The sequence below is a fragment of the Salvelinus namaycush genome, chromosome 3 (assembly GCF_016432855.1).
Source record: "Salvelinus namaycush isolate Seneca chromosome 3, SaNama_1.0, whole genome shotgun sequence".
Classification (NCBI taxonomy): Eukaryota; Metazoa; Chordata; class Actinopteri; order Salmoniformes; family Salmonidae; genus Salvelinus; species Salvelinus namaycush.
In genome coordinates, this window is record NC_052309.1 from 58,836,592 (window position 1) to 58,858,276 (window position 21,685).

The following is a 21,685-nucleotide window of genomic DNA, read 5'->3' on the forward strand; positions in this document are numbered from 1 at the left end:
ACACTCATATAAACATCTATACATAATCATAGTTTTATACTAACAATGGCTGTGGTAATAAATAAAATAAATAAAAACTGTTAACAGTAGCCTATACCGTGATACACTCTCCATCCCGTGCCAGACATAAAAAACAAAAAAACGCACAAACTTTGTCAAGACAACTTTGTGAAGACGTTCATGCGTTCATGTACATGTTCCATTTTCCAATTCCAATTGAAATTGCCCCTTTACGCTTGATGTAAGCTATTGTAGCTAAATGTTTACATCTGAAACAATATGTTAATTTATCAGCTTTTTATTTAACAAAATCCGATTTTGTATGATGAGGGTTTAATTAAAGTTGAATGGAAATACTTTTACCCCGAGTTAGATAGGCCTATTCTACACAGGAACACTTGCATTCGGATATGATGGGGTATTGGACCTGTATCCACATGCAGTATTTCTTTTTGAGAAAGCCCTGGCAGTACCAGCGGAGGAATGTCTTGGTGACTGACTTGTCGGGCATGCAAAACATCCCCGCCGGGAACGAACAAGAGCGCTCATTCAGACACTGTCCCTCCTTGACGTAACGCGGCCAGAACCTCACGCCCAAGTCCTTCCATACATAGCCCACGGGGCAGTGCGTGTATGCCCACAACCACTGTGCAAACTTCCGACGGGCTTTCTTGCCCACTGTCACCCGGTCCAGCTGTTTCAGCAAGTTGGGAATAGGTCCCATCAGTCTGGACTGTGCTTCAAGGGCAGTCCGGTTCTCCACAACAGGGGGGCTGTTGATTGACATGAAGACGGGGTCAAAGTTTCTCCCGAGTTTCCTCTTCAGTGTCCGTTCGGCCAGGTCCTGTTTCCCCGGGTCGTATTTTGGGTCAGGGTCCTCTTTAAGACCGGGCACTGGGAGATGCTCGCTGGGCGAAGGGCGCAGACGCAAAAAATGCTGAGAAACACCGAGGTGGATGGTCGCTATGACATAGAGCAGAGCCGCCGGAGAAATCCCCATGTTCTATAGCTCGAGCTGTTATTTACGCAAATTATTTTCACTTACAGCAAAAGAGCAAGTGCTGCATTAGTATCCCACTTTGACATTTGGATTGGAGAGGTGGTGTGTGCTTAAATAAGATATCCGTCCCAGTTGTAGCGCAGAAATCGCCAATGTATTTTTTGTTTGTTGACAAGTTACTAAGTGAGGAAGAGAACGGTAACCATCACTAAACTTAATACATCAATACGGACCATTCCCTTGGACCATAGAGCGCATGAGCGTCCTAGTTCATTAAATGGATATAACGGATTTCCATCAATGTTCCACCACACACAAACTCAGTAGAGTTTTCTTTTTTTCTCTTCTCATCTGTGCCTCCTCTCAGTGCTTTGAGGATAAATAAGCCAAAACCTCCTAAACAAACATGCCTTTAGAAAACTCAAAATCCTTATCACCGGAGGAGATGCCACCCGAGATTAAGATGCATTACACCACTGTTTCTGAAAGTAATCCATTCATGGAGAGTCGTGTCGTGAATGCTGTAGCCTATAGGATAGTTGCTTCTATTTTATAATTATATTTTATATTTTGCTGAAGCTCCTAGACACTTTCACCCATTCCCAATGCGGGAGAGTAACTGCTTCTGTAGAAAGTGGACCCCACTCTCAAGTTAAATATCCCATTCCGAAGTGTCAAGCAGTCAACGCCGCCACTTTCACTATGATTGACAGCGCGCACGGCTACATGGTCCTAAACACAGACGTGTTACAAACGGCGCGCTTCTGGAGCTTGCTTAATAGTGGTCCTGAGGTTGACATGGCGCTTAATAGTTACCACCTTATTTTGGTGGTATTGATGGAGTTTAATATTTGTATATTCATGACAATTGGGATATATGGTGAAAGTTAATGGGGAAATTATAGGGTTTTGGAAATAAGGTCAGGCTTAGGAGACCTTTTACGTTTTGTTCTATGAGATAATATCAGTCAGTTAACACTTCCTTTTTGAATTCTGAAGCCTTTATGTGCATTTTTACATGACATAAATGCTTTAAAATTCACAAAACGTAAGGTTAGCTGATGAAGATTATCTCAGAACAAAACGTTATAAGATCTCCTAAGCCTGTGTTTACCACAGACCTAATTTTCATCGTTTACCTCCTCCCCCCCCAAAAACACCATACATTTCCACGGAGGCTTTGTCCAATGAACCATGGCTATAGTATGACAAAATATGGAAAAATTACACAATGTGGCTTTAAACATCACACTATGAATGGTTACAGGCATGTGAAAACCTGTCCATATAAAACAGTGTGTGTGTGTTTGTTGTGCTGCATATTATAGATGATATGGTGCCAAATAGAATCACTAGAGGGGACTGTTCTTTCGCAATGGTTGACACACCTCCTTCTCCATACCTCACGGTGGGAAATACACATGCGGAGATCATCCGTTCACCTACTCTGCGTCTCATAAAGACACGGCGGTTTGAACCAAAAATCTAACATTTTGACTCATCAGACCAAAGGACAGATTTCCACCGGTCTAATGTCCATTGCTCGTGTTTCTTGGCCCAAGCAAGTATCTTCTTCTTATTGGTGTCCTTTAGTAGAGGTTTCTTTGCAGCAATTCGACCATGAAGGCCTGATTCACCCAGTCTCCTCTGAACAGTTGAGGTTGAGATGTGTCTGTTACTTGAACTCTGTGAAGCATTTATTTGGGCTGCAATTTCTGATTTCGGAGGATGGTAACTCTAATAAACTTATCCTCTACAGCAAAGGTAACTCCGGGTATTCCTTTCCTGTGGCGATCTTCATGAGAGCCAGTATGCGATTAATAAACTTTTTGATTAATGATTTTATTTCTATGGAATCAGATCTCTCTGTACTTCTGACCAGGCCAGATGAATCTTTCAGTGCTATTTGTGGAGTTTTCTGGAATGTTTCCAAGAGGTGTATTGGAGGGTGCCAGGAACTGGAATTAGCATTATGCCTCATCCTGCCTCTTCCTGGACTAGACTACTAATTTCTAATTTAGAAGGTGTCAAAATTTGCACACAACCCACCCAATAAATGTACTGATCCCATATATTTTTGTGTGGTATAAATTTTGACCTGTTATCTGATCAGATAACAACCAACATATGACATCCACTGGGTTACTTGATGAGGAAGATGTTGATGAAGATTTCATTTAGATGATGATTGCCAATGTACCGCTCTTTTATTCTTCATATGGCAAACTATGAATTATTTCATCAAGATAAGGACCTGCTGTACTCTTTCTTCTCTTCAAGCTCAGAAATACAAGAACAGGTATGCATTGAGATAGCAGCGAGTCCAGTCTATTTGGCATGACAAAGCCAAAACAGACTGACACCCAGGTTAGACAGCTAGTATACCTATTCCTGGCTACTTGAAGCTTCATTTCATAGGTTAAACTTAACAGAAGATCCTACAATGACGGAACACTAACAATACGCTAAAGCAATGGCTGCTATGTAGCATGTTAAATTGTAGCAAGAGATTAACTTTGTAGTAAAGTTAAAAAGTTGGACGTAAAGTTGTAGCAGGAGAGAAGGAGAGAGGGCGGAAGGGAGTGGATGAAGGAAAAGTCAGTAGGTAAAGTAAAAAGGTAAAGTGAAAAGGAGAGTAAAAAGATAAACGAGATGCTGCTGCTGCTGAGGTGGTTAAATGAGAGAGAGAGAGCGACGAGAGGGTGAGGGGAAACAGATATTGTGTCTTGCTCTAAATGTGGTGGTTAGAGGGAAAGTGAAATCTGATACTTGGCACCAGACAGACTGGAGGCACACACACACACACACACACACACACACACACACACACACACACACACACACACACACACACACACACACACACACACACACACACACACACACACACACACACACACACACACACACACACACACACACACACACACACACACACACACACACCCTGAGGGGAACACACACATAGTCTCTGAGCTCATGTTGTTTGCTTATGATGCTGGAGACCCAATTAGTCCCATTCTAGAGAAAAGGTCACGCCTGTCTCTAGCTGGGTCTGAAATAACATCTACTTTTAGGGCTCTGGTCAAAATTAGTGCACTATATAGGGAATAGGGTGCCATTTCAGATGCACCTCTGTCTCCAACAGTGTCATACTTCACTACTCGCAGAATGATAGAGGCTTTCTTTCATTTCTCAAAAGTTTCTCCTCAGTATTGAACCTTGAGTACCCCTGCATTAGGGCCCCCTGCATACCTAGGAGGACCACACAAGCCACCAAGAAGGCCCATTGAGGAGGCCCACTTTACCACCTAGGTAGCTCTTTTTTTCCATCAACAAGGAGGCACACTCTAGTCACCAAAGTAGCTCTCTTTACCTCACTGAGGAGGACCACTCTAGCCACCAAGGTAAATCTCTTTACCTCACTGAGGAGACACTCTAGCCATCAAGGTTGTCTTTATCACGACTATAATTGCATTGGGTCATTTCACGTACCTACACTATACAGTGTATATACAAAAGTATGTGGACAGCCCTTCAAATTAGTGGATTCTGCTATTTCAGCCACACCCGTTCTTGACAGGTATATAAAATTGAACACACAGCTATGCACTCTCCATAGACACACATTGGCAGTAGAATGGCCTTTCAACGTGGCACCGTCATAGGATGCCACCTTTCCAACAAGTCAGATCGTAAAATGTATGCCCTGCTAGACCTTCCCCGGTCAACTGTAAGTGCTGTTATTGTGAAGTGGAAACTTCTAGGAGCAACAATGGGTCAGCAGCGAAGTGGTAGGCCACTCAAGCTCACAGAACCTGACCGCCGAGTGCTGAAGTGTGTAGCTCGGACGCAACACTCACTACCGAGTTCCAAACTGCCTCTTGAAGCAACGTCAGCACAATAACTGTTCGTCGGGAGCTTCATGAAATGGGTTTCCATGGCCGAGCAGCCGCACACAAGCCTGAGATCACCATGCGCAATGCCAAGCATCGGCAGGAGTGGTGTAAAGCACGCCGCCATTGGATGCTGGAGCAGTGTACATGCATTCTCTGGAGTGATGAATCACGCTTCACCATCTGGCAGTTCGATGGACAAATCTGGCTTTGGCGGATGCCAGGAGAAAGCTACTTTCTCCAATAAAGAGTGTAAAGTTTGGTGGATGAGGAACAATGGTCTGGGGCTTTTTCACGGTTCGGACTAGGCCCCTTAGTTTCAATGAGGGAAATCTTAATGCATACAATTACATTTTATATGATTCTGTGCTTCCAACTTTGTGGCAACAATTTGGGGATGGCACTTTCCTGTTTCAGCATGACAATGCCCCAGTGCACAAAGCAAGGTTCATACAGAAATGGTTTGTCAAGACAGGTGTGGAAGAACATGACTGGCTTGCACAGAGCCCTGACCTTAACCCCATTGAACACATTTGGGATGAATTGGAACACCGACTGTGAGCCAGGCCTAATCACCCATCATCAGTGCCTGACCTCACTAATGCTCTTGTGGCTGAATGGAAGCAAGTCACCTCAGCAATGTTCCAACATCTAGTGGAAAGCATTCCCAGAAGAGTGCGTGTTATAGCAGCAAAGGGGAGACCAAATCCATATTAATGCCCATGATTTTGGAATGAGATGTTCGACGAGCAGGTGTCCACATACTTTTGGTCATGTAGTGTATACAGTGCCTTGCAAAAGTATTCACCCCACTTGGCGTGTTTCCTATTTTGTTGCATTACAACCTGCAATTTAAATGGATTTGGATTTGGATTGCATGTAATGGACATACACAAAATCGTCCAAATTGGTGAAGTGAAATGAAAAAAAAATAAAAAAATGGAAAAGTGGTGCGTGCATATGTATTCACCCCCTTTGCTATGATGCCCCTAAATAAGATCTGGTGCAACCAATTACCTTCAGAAGTCACATAATTAGTTAAATAAAGTACACCTGTGTGCAATCTAAGTGTCACATGATCTGTCACATGATCTCAGTATATATACACCTGTTCTGAAAGGCCCCAGATTCTGCAACACCACTAAACAAGGGGCACCACCAAGCAAGGGGCACCATGAAGACCAATGAGCTCTCCAAACAGGTCAGGGAGAAAGTTGTGGAGAAGTACAGATCAGGGTTGGGTTATAAAAAACGATCTGAAACTTTGAACATCCCACGGAGCACCATTAAATCCATTATTAAAAAATGGAAAGAATATGGCACCACAACAAACCTGCCAAGAGCGGGCAGCCCACCAAAACTCACGGACCAGGCAAGGAGTGCATTAGTCAGAGAGGCAACAAAGAGACCAAAGATAACCCTGAAGGAGCTGCAAAGCTCCAAGGCGGAGATTGGAGTATCTGTCCATAGGACCACTTTAAACCGTACACTCCACAGATCTGGCCTTTGTGGAAGAGTGGCCAGAAAAAAAGTCATTGCATGAAGAAAAAAATAAGCAAACACGTTTGGTGTTCGTCGAAAGGCATGTGGGAGACTCCCCAAACGTATGGAAGAAGGTACTCTGGTCAGATGAGACTAAAACGGAGCTTTTCGCCATTAAGGAAAACACTGAAAACCCAATACCTCTCATCACCCCAAGAACATCATCCCCACAGTGAAGCATGGTGGTGGCAGCATCATGCTGTGGGGGTGTTTTTCATCGGCAGGGACTGGGAAACTGGTCAGAATTGAAGGAATGATGGATGGCGCTAAATACAGGGAAATTCTTGAGGGAAACCTGTTTCAGTCTTCCAGAGATTTGAGACTGGGACGGAGGTTCACCTTCCAACGGGACAATGACCCTAACCATACTGCTAAAGCAACACTCGAATGGTTTAATGGGAAACATTTAAATGTCTTGGAATGGCCCAGTCAAAGCCCAGACCTCAATCCAATTGAGATTCTTTGGGATAACTTAAAGATTGCTGTACAGTTGTGGACAAAAGTTTTGAGAATGACACAAATAGTAATTTTCACAGAGTTTGCTGCTTCAGTGTCTTTAGATATTTTTGTCAGATGTTACTATGGAATACAGAAGTATAATTACAAGCATTTCGTAAGTGTCAAAGGCTTTTATTGACAATTGCATGAAGTTGATGCAAAGAGTCAATATTTGCAGTGTTGACCCTTCTTTTTCAAGACCGCAATCTGCCCTGGCATGCTATCAATTAACTTCTGGGCCACATCCTGACTGATGGCAGCCCATTCTTGCATAATCAATGCTTGGAATTTGTCAGAATTTGTGGGTTTTTGTTTGTCCACCCACCTCTTGAGGATTGACCACAAGTTCTCAATGGGATTAAGGTCTGGAGAGTTTCCTGGCCATGGACCCAAAATATCAATGTTTTGTTCCCCAAGCCACTTAGTTATCACCTTTGCCTTATGGCAAGGTGCTCCATCATGCTGGAAAAGGCATTGTTCGTCACCAAACTGTTCCTGGATGGTTGGGAGAAGTTGCTCTTGGAGGATGTGTTGGTACCATTCTTTATTCATGGCTGTGTTCTTAGGCAAAATTGTGAGTAAGCCCCACTCCCTTGGCTGAGAAGCAACCCCACACGTGAATGGTCTCAGGATGCTTTACTGTTGGCATGACACAGGACTAATGGTACCTTGTCTTCTCACCTTGTCTTCTCCAGACAAGCTTTTCCCGGATGCCCCTATTCAACCGGAAAGGGGATTAATCAGAGAAAATGACTTTACCCCAGTCCTCAGCAGTCCAATCCCTGTACCTTTTGTAGAATATCAGTCTGTCCCTGATGTTTTTCCTGGAGAGAAGTGGCTTATTTGCTGCCCTTCCTGACACCAGGCCATCCTCCAAAAGTCTTTGCCTCACTGTGCGTGCAGATGCACTCACACCTGCCTGCTGCCATTAATGAGCAAGCTCTGTTCTGGTGGTGCCCCGATCCCACAGCTGAATCAACTTTAGGAGACGGTCCTGGCACTTGCTGGACATTCTTGGGCGCCCTCAATCCTTCTTCACAACAATTGAACCGCTCTCCTTGAAGTTTTTGATGATCCGATAAATGGTTGATTTAGGTGAAATCTTACTGGCAGCAATATCCTTGCCTGTGAAGCCCTTTTTGTGCAAAGCAATGATGATGGCACGTGTTTCCTTGCAAGTAACCATGTTTGACAGAGGAAGAGCAATGATTCCAAGCACCACCTTCCTTTTTACGCTTCCAGTTTGTTATTCGAACTCAATCAGCATGACAGAGTGATCTCCAGCCTTGTCCTCGTCAACACTCACACCAAAATTCTTATTTTCAATGACAGCCTAGGAACAGTGGGTTAACTGCCTTGTTCAGGGGCAGAACAACAGATTTTTACCTTGTCAGCTCGGGGATTTGATCTTGCAACCTTTCGGTTACAAGTCCAACACTCTAACCACTAGGCTACTGAGGAATTTTCTGGGTTATTTAAATATTTATTGGCTGCCGACTCAACAAAAAGCTTCAAACTGTAACTAGTGCTTGCAACCTGGTTCAGGTTATCAGCTTACCAGGGTAGTTACAAACAGCACAGGAATGAAATCATCAACCTGTATTGATCACATATTTTCTAATGTTGCAGAACATTTCTTTAACATAAATCTTCAATAATGTTTCGACCGGAGAATTCCTTTATCTTTAGAAATGCAATGGAACGCAGGTCGCTCTCACGGCCACGCGCGTGACCAGCTCATGGCATTCTGCCAGAAATCTGGTTGAAACAGCTCTCATTCTCTCCCCCTTCACAGTAGAAGCCTCAAACAAGGTTCTAAAGACTGTTGATACCTAGTGGAAGCCTTAGGAAGTGCAATATAACCCCATAGACACTGTATATTAGAAAGGCAATGAGTTGAAAAACTACAAACCTCAGATTTCCCACTTCCTGGTTGGATTTTCCTCAGGTTTTTGCCTGCCATATGAGTTCTGTTATACTCGCAGACATCATTCAAACAGTTTTAGAAACTCCGGAGTGTTTTCTATCCAAATATACTAATAATATGCATATATTAGCTTCTGGGCCTGAGTAGCAGGAAGTTTACTCTGGGCACGCTTTTCATCCGAACGTGAAAATGCTGCCCCCTATCCCAAACAGGTTAATTTGGTGTATTGCACTTGTGAATGTATGAAAGTTAAATGACATAAAGAATAATAGTAAAAAGGTTTGGAGAACCTTAAATTACATTCATTAAATCAGATGGCTTATTCATCACAAAATCCACTGATATTGCCAATTACTTTGATAATTTTGTTCATTGGCAAGATAAGCAAATTTAGGCATGACATGCCAGCAACAAACGCTGACACTACACATGAAAGTATAACTGATCAAATAATGAAGGACAAGCATTGTCATTTTGAATTCCGTAAAGTGAGTGTGGAAGAGGCAAAAAAAATGATTGTTGTCTATCAACAATAACAACAACAATGACAAGCCAGACAACTTGGATGGAAAATTACTGAGGATAAAAGTGGACAATGTTGCCACTCCTATTTGACATATCTTCAATCTAAGCCTACTAGAAAGTGTGTGCCCTCAGGCCTGGAGGGAAGCAAAAGTAATTTTGCTACCAAAGAATAGTAAAGCCCACAAATAGCCAACCAATCAGCCTGTCACCAACCTAAACTTTTGGAAAGAATTGTGTTTGACTAGATACAATGCTATTTTACGGAAAACAAATTGACAACAGACTTTCAGCACGCTTATAGGGAAGGACATTCAACAAGCACGACACTTACATAAATGACTAATGATTGGCTGAGAGAAACTGATTATAAAAAGATTGTAGGATATGTTTTGTTAAACTTCAGTGAGACTTTTGACATTCTAGATCATAATCTGCTGATGGAAAAATGTATATACTATGGCTTTACACCCCCTGCTATATTGTGGATAAAGAGTTACCTGTCTAACAGAACACAGAGGATGTTTTTTAATGGAAGCCTCTCCAACATAATCCAGGTAGAATCAGGAATTCCCCAGGGAAGCTGTCTAGGCCCCTTACTTTTTTCAATCTTTACTAATGACATGTCACTGCCTTTGAGTAAAGCCAGTGTGTCTATGTATGCGGGTGACTCAACACTATACACGTCAGCTACTACAGCAAGTGAAATCACTGCAACACTTAACAAATAGCTGCAGTTAGTTTCAGAAAGAATGGCCATGAATAAGTTCACTAAACCCTAAGCCACAACTAAATCTTGTAATAAATAATGTGGAAATTGAGCAAGTTGAGGTGACTAAACGGCTTGGAGTAACCCTGGATTGTAAACTGTCATGGTCAAAACATGTTGATGCAACAATAGCTAAGATGGGAGAAGTCTGTCCATAATAAAGCGTTGCTCTGCCTTTTTAACAACTCTATCAACAAGGCAGGTTCTACAGGCTCTAGTTTTGTCACACCTGGTCTACTGTTCACTCGTGTGGTCAGGTGCCAAAAAGAAGAACCTCTGAAAATTACAATTGGCTCAGAACAGGGCAGCACGACTGGCCATTGAATGTACACTTAGAGCTAACATGAATAATATGCATGTACATCTCTTATGGCTCAAGGTTGAGGAGAGATTGACTTCAGCACTACTTGTTTTTGTAAGAAGTGTTGACATGCTGAATGCACCGAGGGGTCTGTTTATACTACTAGCACACAGCTCATACACCGATGCATACCCCACTAGACATGCCATGAAAGGTCTCTTCACAATCCCCAAGTCAAGATCAGACTATGGGAGGCGCACAGTACTACATAGATCCATGGCTACATGGAACTCTATTCCACATGCGGTAACTGATGCAAGCAATAGAATCAGATTTTTAAAATGATTTAAAAAATACACTTTATGGAACAGCGGGGACTGTGAAGAGACACACAGGCACACATACACATACATGTGAAGAATTGCGAAGATGGAGATAGCTGCCGTTTTACGATACCGTAACCAATTGCGCTATTGTGTATGTTTTTCCCCGTTATTTGTTAGCCAACTTATTAGCCAACGTACGATCAATCGATAATAAAATAGACGAACTACGATCAAGTATTTCCTACCAACGGGATATTAAAAACTGTAATAACTTATGTTTCACCGAGTCGTGGCTAAACGACGACATGAATAACATACAGCTGGCAGGTTTTAAGCTTTTTCGGCAGGTTGGACAGCGGCCTCTGGTAAGACAAGGGGTGGCGGTCTATGTATATTTGTAAACAACAGCTGGTGCACGAAATCTAAGGAAGTGTCAAGGTTTTGCTCGCCTGAGGTAGAGTATCTCATGATAAGCTGTAGACCACACTATTTACCAAGAGAGTATTCATCTGTATTTTTCGTAGCTATCTATATACCACCACAAACCGATGCTGGCACTAAGACCGCACTCAATGAGCTCTATACGGCCATAAGCAAACAGGAAAACCCTCATGCAGAGGCACTGCTCTTAGTGGCCGGGGACTTTAATGCAGGGAAACTCATCCGTTTTAGCATGTTAAATGTGCAACCAGAGGGGAAAAAAACTCTTGACCACCTTTACTCTACACACAGAGACGCGTACAAAGCTCTCCCTCGCCCTCCATTTGGCAAATCTGGTCATAATTCTATCCTCCTGACTCCTGCTTACAAGCAAAAACGAAAGCAGGAAGCACCAGTGACTCGGGGAATAAGAAAGTTGTCAGATGAAGCAAATGCTAAGCTACAGGACTGTTTTGCTAGCACAGACTGTAATATGTTCTGGGATTCTTCCGATGGCATTGAGGAGTACACCACATCAGTCACTGGCTTCATCAATAAGTACATCGATGACGTCGTCCCCACAGTGACTGTACATACATACCCCAACCAGAAGCCATGGATTACAGGCAACATCCGCACTGAGCTAAAGGGTAAGCATTTTGCTACACTAACAATAACATCTGCTAACCATGTGCATGTGACCAATAAGATTTTATTTGATTTAGAGCTGACGCTTTCAAGGAGCGGGACTCCGACCCGGAAGTTTATAAGAAATCCCGCTATGTCCTCTGACGAACCATCAAACAAGCAAATCTTCAGTACAGGACTAAGATTGAATTGTACTACACTGGCTCCAACGCTCGTCGGATGTGGCAGGGTTTGCAAACTATTACAGACTACAAAGGGAAGCACAGCCTTGAGCTGCCTAGTGACACGAGCCTACCAGACAAGCTAAATTACTTCTTTGCTCGCTTCGAGGCAAGTAAGCCTGAAGCATGCATGAGAGAATCAGCTGTTCCGGACGACTGTGTGATCACCCTCTCCGTAGCCAATGTGAGTAAGACCTTTAAATAGGTCAACATTCACAAGGCCGCAGGGCCAGACGGATTACCAGGACGTGTATTCTGAGCATGCGCTGGTCAACTGGCAAGTGTCTTCACTGACATTTTCAACCTGTCCCTGACTGAGTCTGTAATACCAACATGTTTCAAGCAGACCACCATAGTTCCTGTGCCCAAGAGCACTAAGGTAACATGCCTAAATGACTACCGACCCGTAGCACTCACGTCTGTAGCCATGAAGTGCTTTGAAAGGCTGTTCATAATCACAGTGGTTGTCAAGGGTGCAACAGGTCAGCACCACAAGAGTAAATGTCAGTTGGCTTTTCATAGCCGATCATTCAGAGTATCTCTACCGCTCCTGCTGTCTCTAGAGAGTTGAAAACAGCAGGTCTGGGACAGGTAGCACGTCCGGTGAACAGGTCAGGGTTCCATAGCCGCAGGCAGAACAGTTGAAACTGGAGCAGCAGCACGGCCAGGTGGACTGGGAACAGCAAGGAGTCATCAGGCCAGGTAGTCCTAAGGCATGGTCCTAGGGCTCAGGTCCTCCGAGATAGAGAGAGAAAAAGAGAGAAAGAGAGAGAGAATTGGAGAGAGCATACTTAAATTCACACAGGACACTGGGTAGGACAGGAGAAGTACTCCAGATATAACCAACTGACCCTAGCCCCCCGACACATAAACTACTGCAGCATAAATACTGGAGGCTGAGACAGAAGGGGTCGGGAGACACTGTGGCCCCGTCCGACGATACTCCCGAACATGGCCAAACAGGCATGATATAACCCCACCCACTTAGCCAAAGCACAGCCCCCACACCACTAGAGGGATATCTTCAACCACCAACTTACCGTCCTGAGACAAGGCCGAGTAAAGCCCACAAATATCTCCGCCACATGGGGGACAACATCAACTAAGGGGCCAGGAACCACCGGCCTGAGAAGGGAGGCATGAAACAAAGATACTGTAGTCAATGGGAAGCTGTAACCTATATGTCACCTCGTCAATCCTTCGGAGAACCATGAACAACCCCACAAACCAGGGGCTCAGCCTCTTACAGGGCAGGCGGAGTGAGGTTCCTGGTAGAGAGCCAGACGCGATCACCAGGATGGAACACGGGCGCCTTACTGCAGTGGCAATCGCTCCTTCTGGCGACGGACGGCACACTGAAGCTTCACATGTTTATCACTCCAAACCTCCTCTGCGCGCCGGAACCATTTGTCCACTGCAGGGGCCTTGGTCTGGCTCAGAGTCCATGGATCCAGGGCCAGCTGATAACCCAGGACACGCTGGAGGGGGGTAAGCCCGGTGGAAGAGTGACGTAATGAATTCTGGGTGTATTCCGCCCAGGGAAGGAAACGGGCCCACTCCCCCTGCTGGTCCTGGCAGTGACTCTCAGGAACCTCCCCAGCTCCTGGTTCATCCTCTCCACCTGCCTGTTGAACTGAGGCTGGTACCCGGAAGTGAGGCTGACCATGACCCCCCAGTTTCTCTACGAAATCCCTCCATACCTGTGACGTGAATTGGGGGCCACGGTCGGAGATGATGTCCTCCGGAAGGCCATAGCGCCGGAAGACCTGCTGGAACAGTGCCTCAGCAACCTGGAGAGAGGTAGGGAGACCAGAGAGAGGAATAAACTGGCATGATTTAGAAAATCTGTCCACAACCACCACAATGGTGGTGAAACCGTCAAAGGATGGGAGATCGGTAACAAAGTCAATGGACAGATGAGAACAAGGATGCTGAGGCACGGGAAGGGGAAGGAGTTTCCCTGTTGGAGTGTGCTGGGGAGACTTAGTTTGGGCATACACAGAACAGGAGTTGACGTAGCGAGTAACGTCCTGCGCCAAGGTGGGCCACCAATACTTTTCGGAGAGTGATTGTGTGTTACGGGTAATCCCAGGATGTCCAGCGACGACAACTGTGTGTGCCCAGGTCAACAGTCGCTCCCTTATCCCCGTGGGAACGTAGATGCGCTCAGGAGGACAGGTAGTGGAGGTGGGTTCCCTCTCCAGAGCCTGGCAAATGTCCACATCTACGTCCAGGAAGACAGAGGCTACGACATGGGAGGGAACAGGAAAACAGGTCCTCCGGCATTTGGGTGACCAGTCCATGATTCTCATCCTCGACCATGAGATGGTGGGGTTATGACCAGCCATAGGAGGCAGAGGATGCTCTTGTGAGCTGGTGCACTAGTGATGAAGGGGATGTCTTCCTGATGAATGGACTCCACGGTGAGGGTGAGTTGTGTGGTGTGGTGATGTGTGTGATGGTTCCGGATCCTAGTGGCCAATTATCAAGGGCTTGAACCGGAAATGGAGAGGAGAGCAGGTATGAGGGGATGTTCAGAGAGGCTCTGGTCAATAAAGTTCCATGCGGAACCGGAATCCACTAGCACTGTAGAAACAGTACATAAGTGACAGTGTGATTGACAATAAAAAGGGTTTAACAGAAACTGATGAAGATGGGATACTCACACCTGTCCCAGGAGGTGGAAGATCACGTGACCGTCCCTCTTATCTTGTGTATCCTGAGTTTGGAAGTACCGGACACTGCTGAAGTTGGTGACCCCCTTGACCACAATAGAGACAGAGCCTCAGCTGTCTCCGTCTGCGTCGCCCGGCCTCGGGGAGGTGTGTGACCCCTACCTCCATAGGTTCAGGCTCTGCTACAGAGTGTTCACTGAGGAAGAGAGAGAAGGGGTGTGGGTACCGACACCTCCGAAGTGGATTATCCAACCGGATGGCCATCACGATGATTGCGTCCAAGGAGAGGTTGTCTTCACGACATGCCAGCTCGCGCAGTCCTCTTTGGAAAAGCATTCTGAGCACAGGCTCATTCCATCTGCTGGATGCTGCTACTGTCCGGAAGGTGAGCGTGTACTCGGGCAGTGGTCTGGTAATCCTGCCGTAGTTGGAGTAGGCGCCCACCCCCCTCTCTGCCCTCCAGTGGATGATCAAAAATACCTATGAACAGAGCCATGAACCCCTCATACGAAGTCAGCTCCTCCTCTCATCTCTCCCAGACAGCCGTAGCCCACTCCAACGCCCGCCCAGTCAGTAGAGAAATAACGGTGGCAGCTCTCGGTGGTGGGGACTCCCGTCTGATGCGTAAACTAGAGGGAGCACTGGAGTAGGAAGCCACGGAATTTAGTTGGGGTTCCGTCATATTTATCCAGGAGGGACAAACTGGCATCGCTGACCTGGGCAGACTGCTGAATGGACTGATGTGCTGGGTCGACTAGTGGCAGAGTATCCTCCGCTAGTGGAAGGCAATGCCTCTAGGGCATGTTCTAGACTTTGAAGACTGCGAAGAACCTCTTCCATAGCCGTCCCCAGTTGCGCCAGCTGGTCATGGTGCTTACGAAGTAGGTATCCCTGATCATCGACCGTCTGGGAGATGTTCTGATTTCCTGCTGCTTCCATTTGGCGAGGCAGTGTTCTGTAATGTGGACGCTGGAAGTCGGGAATCAAGTGCAGGTGTTGAGTTTAATAATAAACGGAACAACACAAGATACACGAGTAGCGTACAGACATGAAACACATAGTCAATACTGCCTTCGGAATGGAACTAAGGGAGTGACAGATATAGGGGAGGTAATCAGTGAAGTGATGGAGTCCAGGTGTGCCTATTGATGAAGCACAGGTTCACGTAATGATGAATGCCAGGGGCACGTAATGATGAATGCCAGGACCGGTGTCACCTTAGAGAGCCGTTTTATTTCTCTATTTGGTTAGGTCAGGGTGTGATGTGTGGTGGGCATTCTATGTTTTGTTTTCTAGGTTTCTGTATTTCTATGTTTTGGCCGGGTGTGTTTCTCAAACAGGGACAGCGGTCTATCGTTGTCTCTGATTGAGAATCATACTTAGGCAGCCTTTTTTCCCACCTAATGTGTGGGTAATTATTATTTTCCGTTTGTGTGCACCTCGGTTGCGTCATGTTCTTTGCTGTTTACCTGTTTGTTTTGCTGGTTAAGTTTTTTACTCCTATTATAAGATGTGGAACGACATCCACGCTGCGCCTTGGTTGTTTTATGACAGGAAGTTTGAGGATAGCGAGCGTGACAGAATTACCCACCACAAGAAGACCAAGCAGCGTGCGCCAACCTGGAGGACGAGTTGGACCGGGGAGGAGAGAATGGCAGAGGACAAGACCTGGTCACAGAAGCTCGAGATTTTTTGGGGGGGGGGGCACACGGGGTGATTGTCGGAGTTTAGACCTGAGCCAACTCCCCGTGCTTACAGTGGGGAGCATGTGACTGGTCAGGCACCGTGTTATGGGGTGATGCGCACGGTGTCTCGAGTGAGCATTCACAGGCCGGTGTGCTCTGTGCCAGCGTCCCGCATTTGCCGGGTTGAAGTGGGCATCCAGCCAGAACGGGTTGTGCCAGCTCTGCGCTCGAGACCTCCAGTGTGCCTCCACGGCCCAGTGTATCCGGTGCCTCCGCCAAGAACCAAGCCTCCTGTATGTCTCCCCAGCCTGGTGAGCCTTGTGGGAGCTCCATGTACCAGACTGCCCATACGTCTCCTCACTCCAGTGATGATCCATGGCAAGAAGCCTCCAGTGATGATCCATGGCACGAAGCCTCCAGTGATGATCCATGGCAAGAAGCCTCCAGTGATGATCCATGGCACGAAGCCTCCAGTGATGATCCATGGCAAGAAGCCTCCAGTGATGATCCATGGCACGAAGCCTCCAGTGAGGAGTCATGGCACGAAGCCTCCGACGACTGCCTCCAGTCCGGAGCCTCCAGCGACGGCCTCCAGTCCGGAGCCTCCAGCAACGGTCCCCAGTCCGGAGCCTCCAGCGACGGTCTCCAGTCCGGAGCCTCCAGCGACGGTCTCCAGTCCGGGGCCCGCAGCGAGGGTGCCCAGTCCGGGGCCCGCAGCGAGGGTGCCCAGTCCGGGGGGCCCGCAACGAGGGTGCCCAGTCCGGGGCGGGCAACGAGGGTGCCCAGTCCGGGGCCCGCAACTAGGGTCCCCGCACCAGAGGTGGAGCGGGGTCTGCGTCCCGCACCGGAGCCGCCACCGATGTAGATCGCCACCCGGACCCTCCCCTATAGGTTCAGGCTTGCGGCCGGGAGTCCGCACCTTTGGGGGGGGGGGGGGGGGGGTACTGTCACGCCCTGACCTTAGAGAGACGTTTTATTTCTCTATTTGGTTAGGTCAGGGTGTGATGTGGGGTGGGCATTCTATGTTTTGTTTTCTAGGTTTCTGTATTTCTATGTTTTGGCCGGGTGTGGTTCTCAAACAGGGACAGCGGTCTATCATTGTCTAAGATTGAGAATCATACTTAGGCAACCTTTTTTCCCACCTAATGTGTGGGTAATTATTATTTTCCGTGTGTGTTTGTGTGCACCTCGGTTGCGTCACGTTCTTTGCTGTTTACCTGTTTGTTTTGTTGATTAAGTTTTTCACTCCTATTAAAAGATGTGGAACGACATGCACGCTGCGCGTTGGTTGTTTTATGACTGGGAGTTTGAGGATAGCGAGCGTGACAACCGGTGGTTAGTAAATCGGCGACGTCGAACGCCGGAGGGGAGGAGCGGGATTATACGTGACATTACTATTTTCTACATTGTAGAATAATAATGAAGACATGAAAACTATGAAATAACACATATGGAATCATGTAGTTGAACAATTTGTTGAACAAATTAAAATATATTTATATTTTAGATTCCTCAAAGTAGCCACCCTTTGCCTTGATGACAGCTTTGCACACTCTTGGCATTCTCTCAACCAGCTTCATGAGGTAGTCACCTGGAATACATTTAAATTAACAGGTGTGCCTTGTTAAAAGTTCATTTGTGGAATTTCTTTCCTTTTTAATCCGTTTGAGCCAATCAGTTGTGTTGTGACAAGGTAGGTGTGGTATACAGAAGATAGTCCTATTTGGTAAAATACCAAGTCCATATTATGTCAAGAAAAGCTCAATGAAATATTCTCCTAACCCTCAGAAAACTGGACACATGAATGTTCTTGCAACGTCCCCTGAAACGTCTCTAGAACATTAGTATTGCATATTCTGAGAACATTGTAACCACGTTCTAAGTTCAGCTTGACATTAAGGGAATGTTCTAACTTTAACACAACACAACATAATAAACATAATAAAACTGTTTGCAGGTTTTTCTTCCCCTAACTAAAGGAAAGCTGGATACTCAAACATTAGGGGAACATTACGTCTAACATTACAAAAACGTTCTCTCATCCTAGAATTGTTAGCTGTTCAGCTCCAATAAGCACCGGTGCATAACGCCACAGTGAAGACGTGTCACTAAAAACAGCACGGATACCCAGTTTTCCTGTGACATTCAAGGCCTGAGTGGGTGGTGGTCTCAGGTTTCTGCTTGGCCGCGTCTGCGTGGCCCGTGTGTAAAAAGGTGCTGAAGAGGAAGTGGTGGATCTTAATATAACTTTTATGATACGTAGATGTGGATGGATGATGGTGGTTTGGCTGTGGCAGTGAAGAACAGATATACCAGGATATACTAGGAAGGCCAACCCGTCCCACACTGACACATGTCTAAATGGGAGAGAAAAAGGAAGGAATGAGGGGACAGAGACAGGGGAGAGGACAGGGAGAGAAAGAGAAAGATAGGAACGAGACAGGGGATAGAACAGGGAGAGAAAGAAAGAGATGAGAGGGGACAGAGACATATATAAAATTGGATGATGATGGGGGTAGCCCGACAGACAGATATTGAAGGGGACAGTCAGGGCAGGGGACAGCTGAAGTCCCCCATACAGGATAAAGGGGTTAAGCCCCCCCACCCCCCACCCCTGTGACCCACCACCCCAAACACCCTTGTTCCTTGATCTCTGATTCTTTCATCTCCAGCCCCTCTCCCCCACTCCCTGAAACAGACGCACCACACAGGAGAACACACACGCACACGCACACAGGCACATGTACACACACACACATGTACACATACATGTACACACACATGTACACACACACACACACACACACACACACACACACACACACACACACACACACACACACACACACACACACACACACACACACACACACACACACACATGTACACACACACACATGTACACACACACACACACACACACACACACACACACACACACACACACACACACACACACACACACACACACACACACACACACACACACACACACACACACACACACAATATCCCTCACACAGAAGAAAACAGAAGGATAATAATCCAATAATCCACCCAAAATCCTCAATGGATATTCACTGCAACACACACCAAAAAACATCAAACACTGAGCATATTTTCCACTTATTTCCTAGCGAGTGTGTGTGAATTTTAGCAGTAATACCCTGATACTTAATGCTAAAGTTAGCCTCAAAGTTGGGTACACAAGATAGAAGTTGTTTGATCATCGCTCTTTATGTTAGCACCCCTGCACTAATTTCAGTTTATTGGGCTCTGGCTGCAGCTTAGTGGAGCTCCCGGACGCTCCAGAGGGCATTGGCAACTCCAGACAGCCTTGAGCATCCCAGAATAGACCTATCTCACAGCAATAGTGACCAGTGTGATCAACTACTGTCGCACAGCAGCAGTAGTGACCAATGGTTTCGAAACCTGGGGTTGCGTCCCAAATGGCACCCTATTCCCAATGCACTACTTTTGACCAGAGTGGCTTATTTGGGACATTACCTGGGTCCCCTGCCCTGCTCTGCGCGCCACATGACTGTGTTATCTCTCTAAGAGGGATAGGCATGGGCTCAGATGCTAAAGTGAGTCTTTAGGTATCATGCAAGATTACTAAAAGTGTAGGTTACTCTGATATGGCTATAGGTTAATCTGCCTCACCTAAAGAGCATACTTTTAGGAAGCTGCTATAGACCACCAAGTGCTAACAGTCAGTATCTGGATAACGTGTGAAATGCTTGATAATGTAGGTGATATCAACAGAGAGGTATATTTTCTGGGTGATTTAAATATTGCCTGGCTTTCATCAAGCTGCCCACTCAAGTGCCTGCAACCTGGTTCAGGTTATCAGTCAACCTACCAGGGTAGTTACAAACAGAACAGGAATTAAATCAATGTATTGATCACATCTTTACTAGTTCTGCAGAAATTTGCTTTAAATCAGTATCCAAACCCATCGGATGTAGTAATGACAATATAGTAGTCATATCTAGGAAAACCAAAGTTCCAAAGGCTGGGCCTAATATAGTGTATAAGAGGTCAAGCAATAAGTTGTTGTCATGATTCCTATGTTGATGTAAAGAATATTGGTTGGTCTGTGGTGTGTAATGAGGAGCAACCAGACTCTGCTTATTCCAGTTATTAATAAGCATGCACCCATGAATAAAATGACTGTAAAAAATGATAAATCCCAGTGGATTGATGAGGAATTGAAAAATTGTGTCGTTGAGAGCGATGAGGCAAAAGGAATGGCAAATACATCTGGCTGCACAATCGATTGGCAAACGTACAAAAATTAGAGAAATTATGTGACTAAACTGAATAAAAAGAAGAGAAACTATACTATGAAACAAAGATAAATTATATAAAGAATAATAGCAAAAAGCTTTGGAGCACCTTAAATTAAATTTGGGGCAAAAAGGCAAACTCAGCTCCATCATTCATTGAATCAGATGGCTCATTCATCACAAAACCCACTGATATTGCCAATTACTTTAATTATTTTTTCATTGGCAAGATTAGCAACTTTAGGCATGACATGCCAGCAACAAACGCTGACACTACACATCGAAGTATAGTTAATTAAAAAAGACAAGCATTGTACTTTTGAATTCCGTAAAGTGAGTGTGGAAGAGGTGAAAAAATGATTGTTGTCTATCAACAGTGACATGCCACCGGGGTCTGACAACTTGGATGGAAAATTACTGAGGATAAGAGCGAACAATATTGCCACTCCTTTTTGCCATATCTTCAATCTAAGCCTACTAGAACATGTGTGCCCTCAGGCCTGGAGGGAAGCTAAAGTCATTCCGCTACCCATTAATAGTAAAGCCCCCTTTACTGGCTCAAATAGCCGACCAATCAGCCTATTACCAACCTTTAGTAAACTTTTGGAAAAAATTGTGTTTGACCAGATACAATGCTATTTTTCTGTAAACAAATTGACAACAGACTTTCAGCACACTTATAAGGAAGGACGTTCAACTATCATGACACTTACACAAATGACTGATGATTGGCTGAGAGAAATTGATTATAAATAGATTGTGGGAGCTGTTTTGTCAGACTTCAGTGTGGCTTTTAACATTATTGATCATAGTCTGCTGATGGAAAAGCTTACGTGTTATGACTTTATACCACCTGCTATAATTGTGGATAAGGAGTTGCCTTTCTAACAAAACACAGATGGTGTTCTTTAACGGAAACCTCTCCAACATAATACAGGTAGAATCAGTAATTCTCCGGCCGTTGTA

At 45.5% G+C, this 21,685-nt stretch overlaps 1 protein-coding gene across 1 annotated transcript; it reads right to left on the reverse strand.

Annotated features, from left to right (window-relative positions):
- Nucleotides 1-379: 379 nt before the first annotated feature.
- Nucleotides 380-1,000, reverse strand: LOC120043948 (noggin-2-like). Its single transcript, XM_038988545.1, has one exon. The coding sequence runs from the start codon at nucleotides 998-1,000 to the stop codon at nucleotides 380-382; it is 621 nt and encodes a 206-aa protein (XP_038844473.1).
- Nucleotides 1,001-21,685: the final 20,685 nt, after the last annotated feature.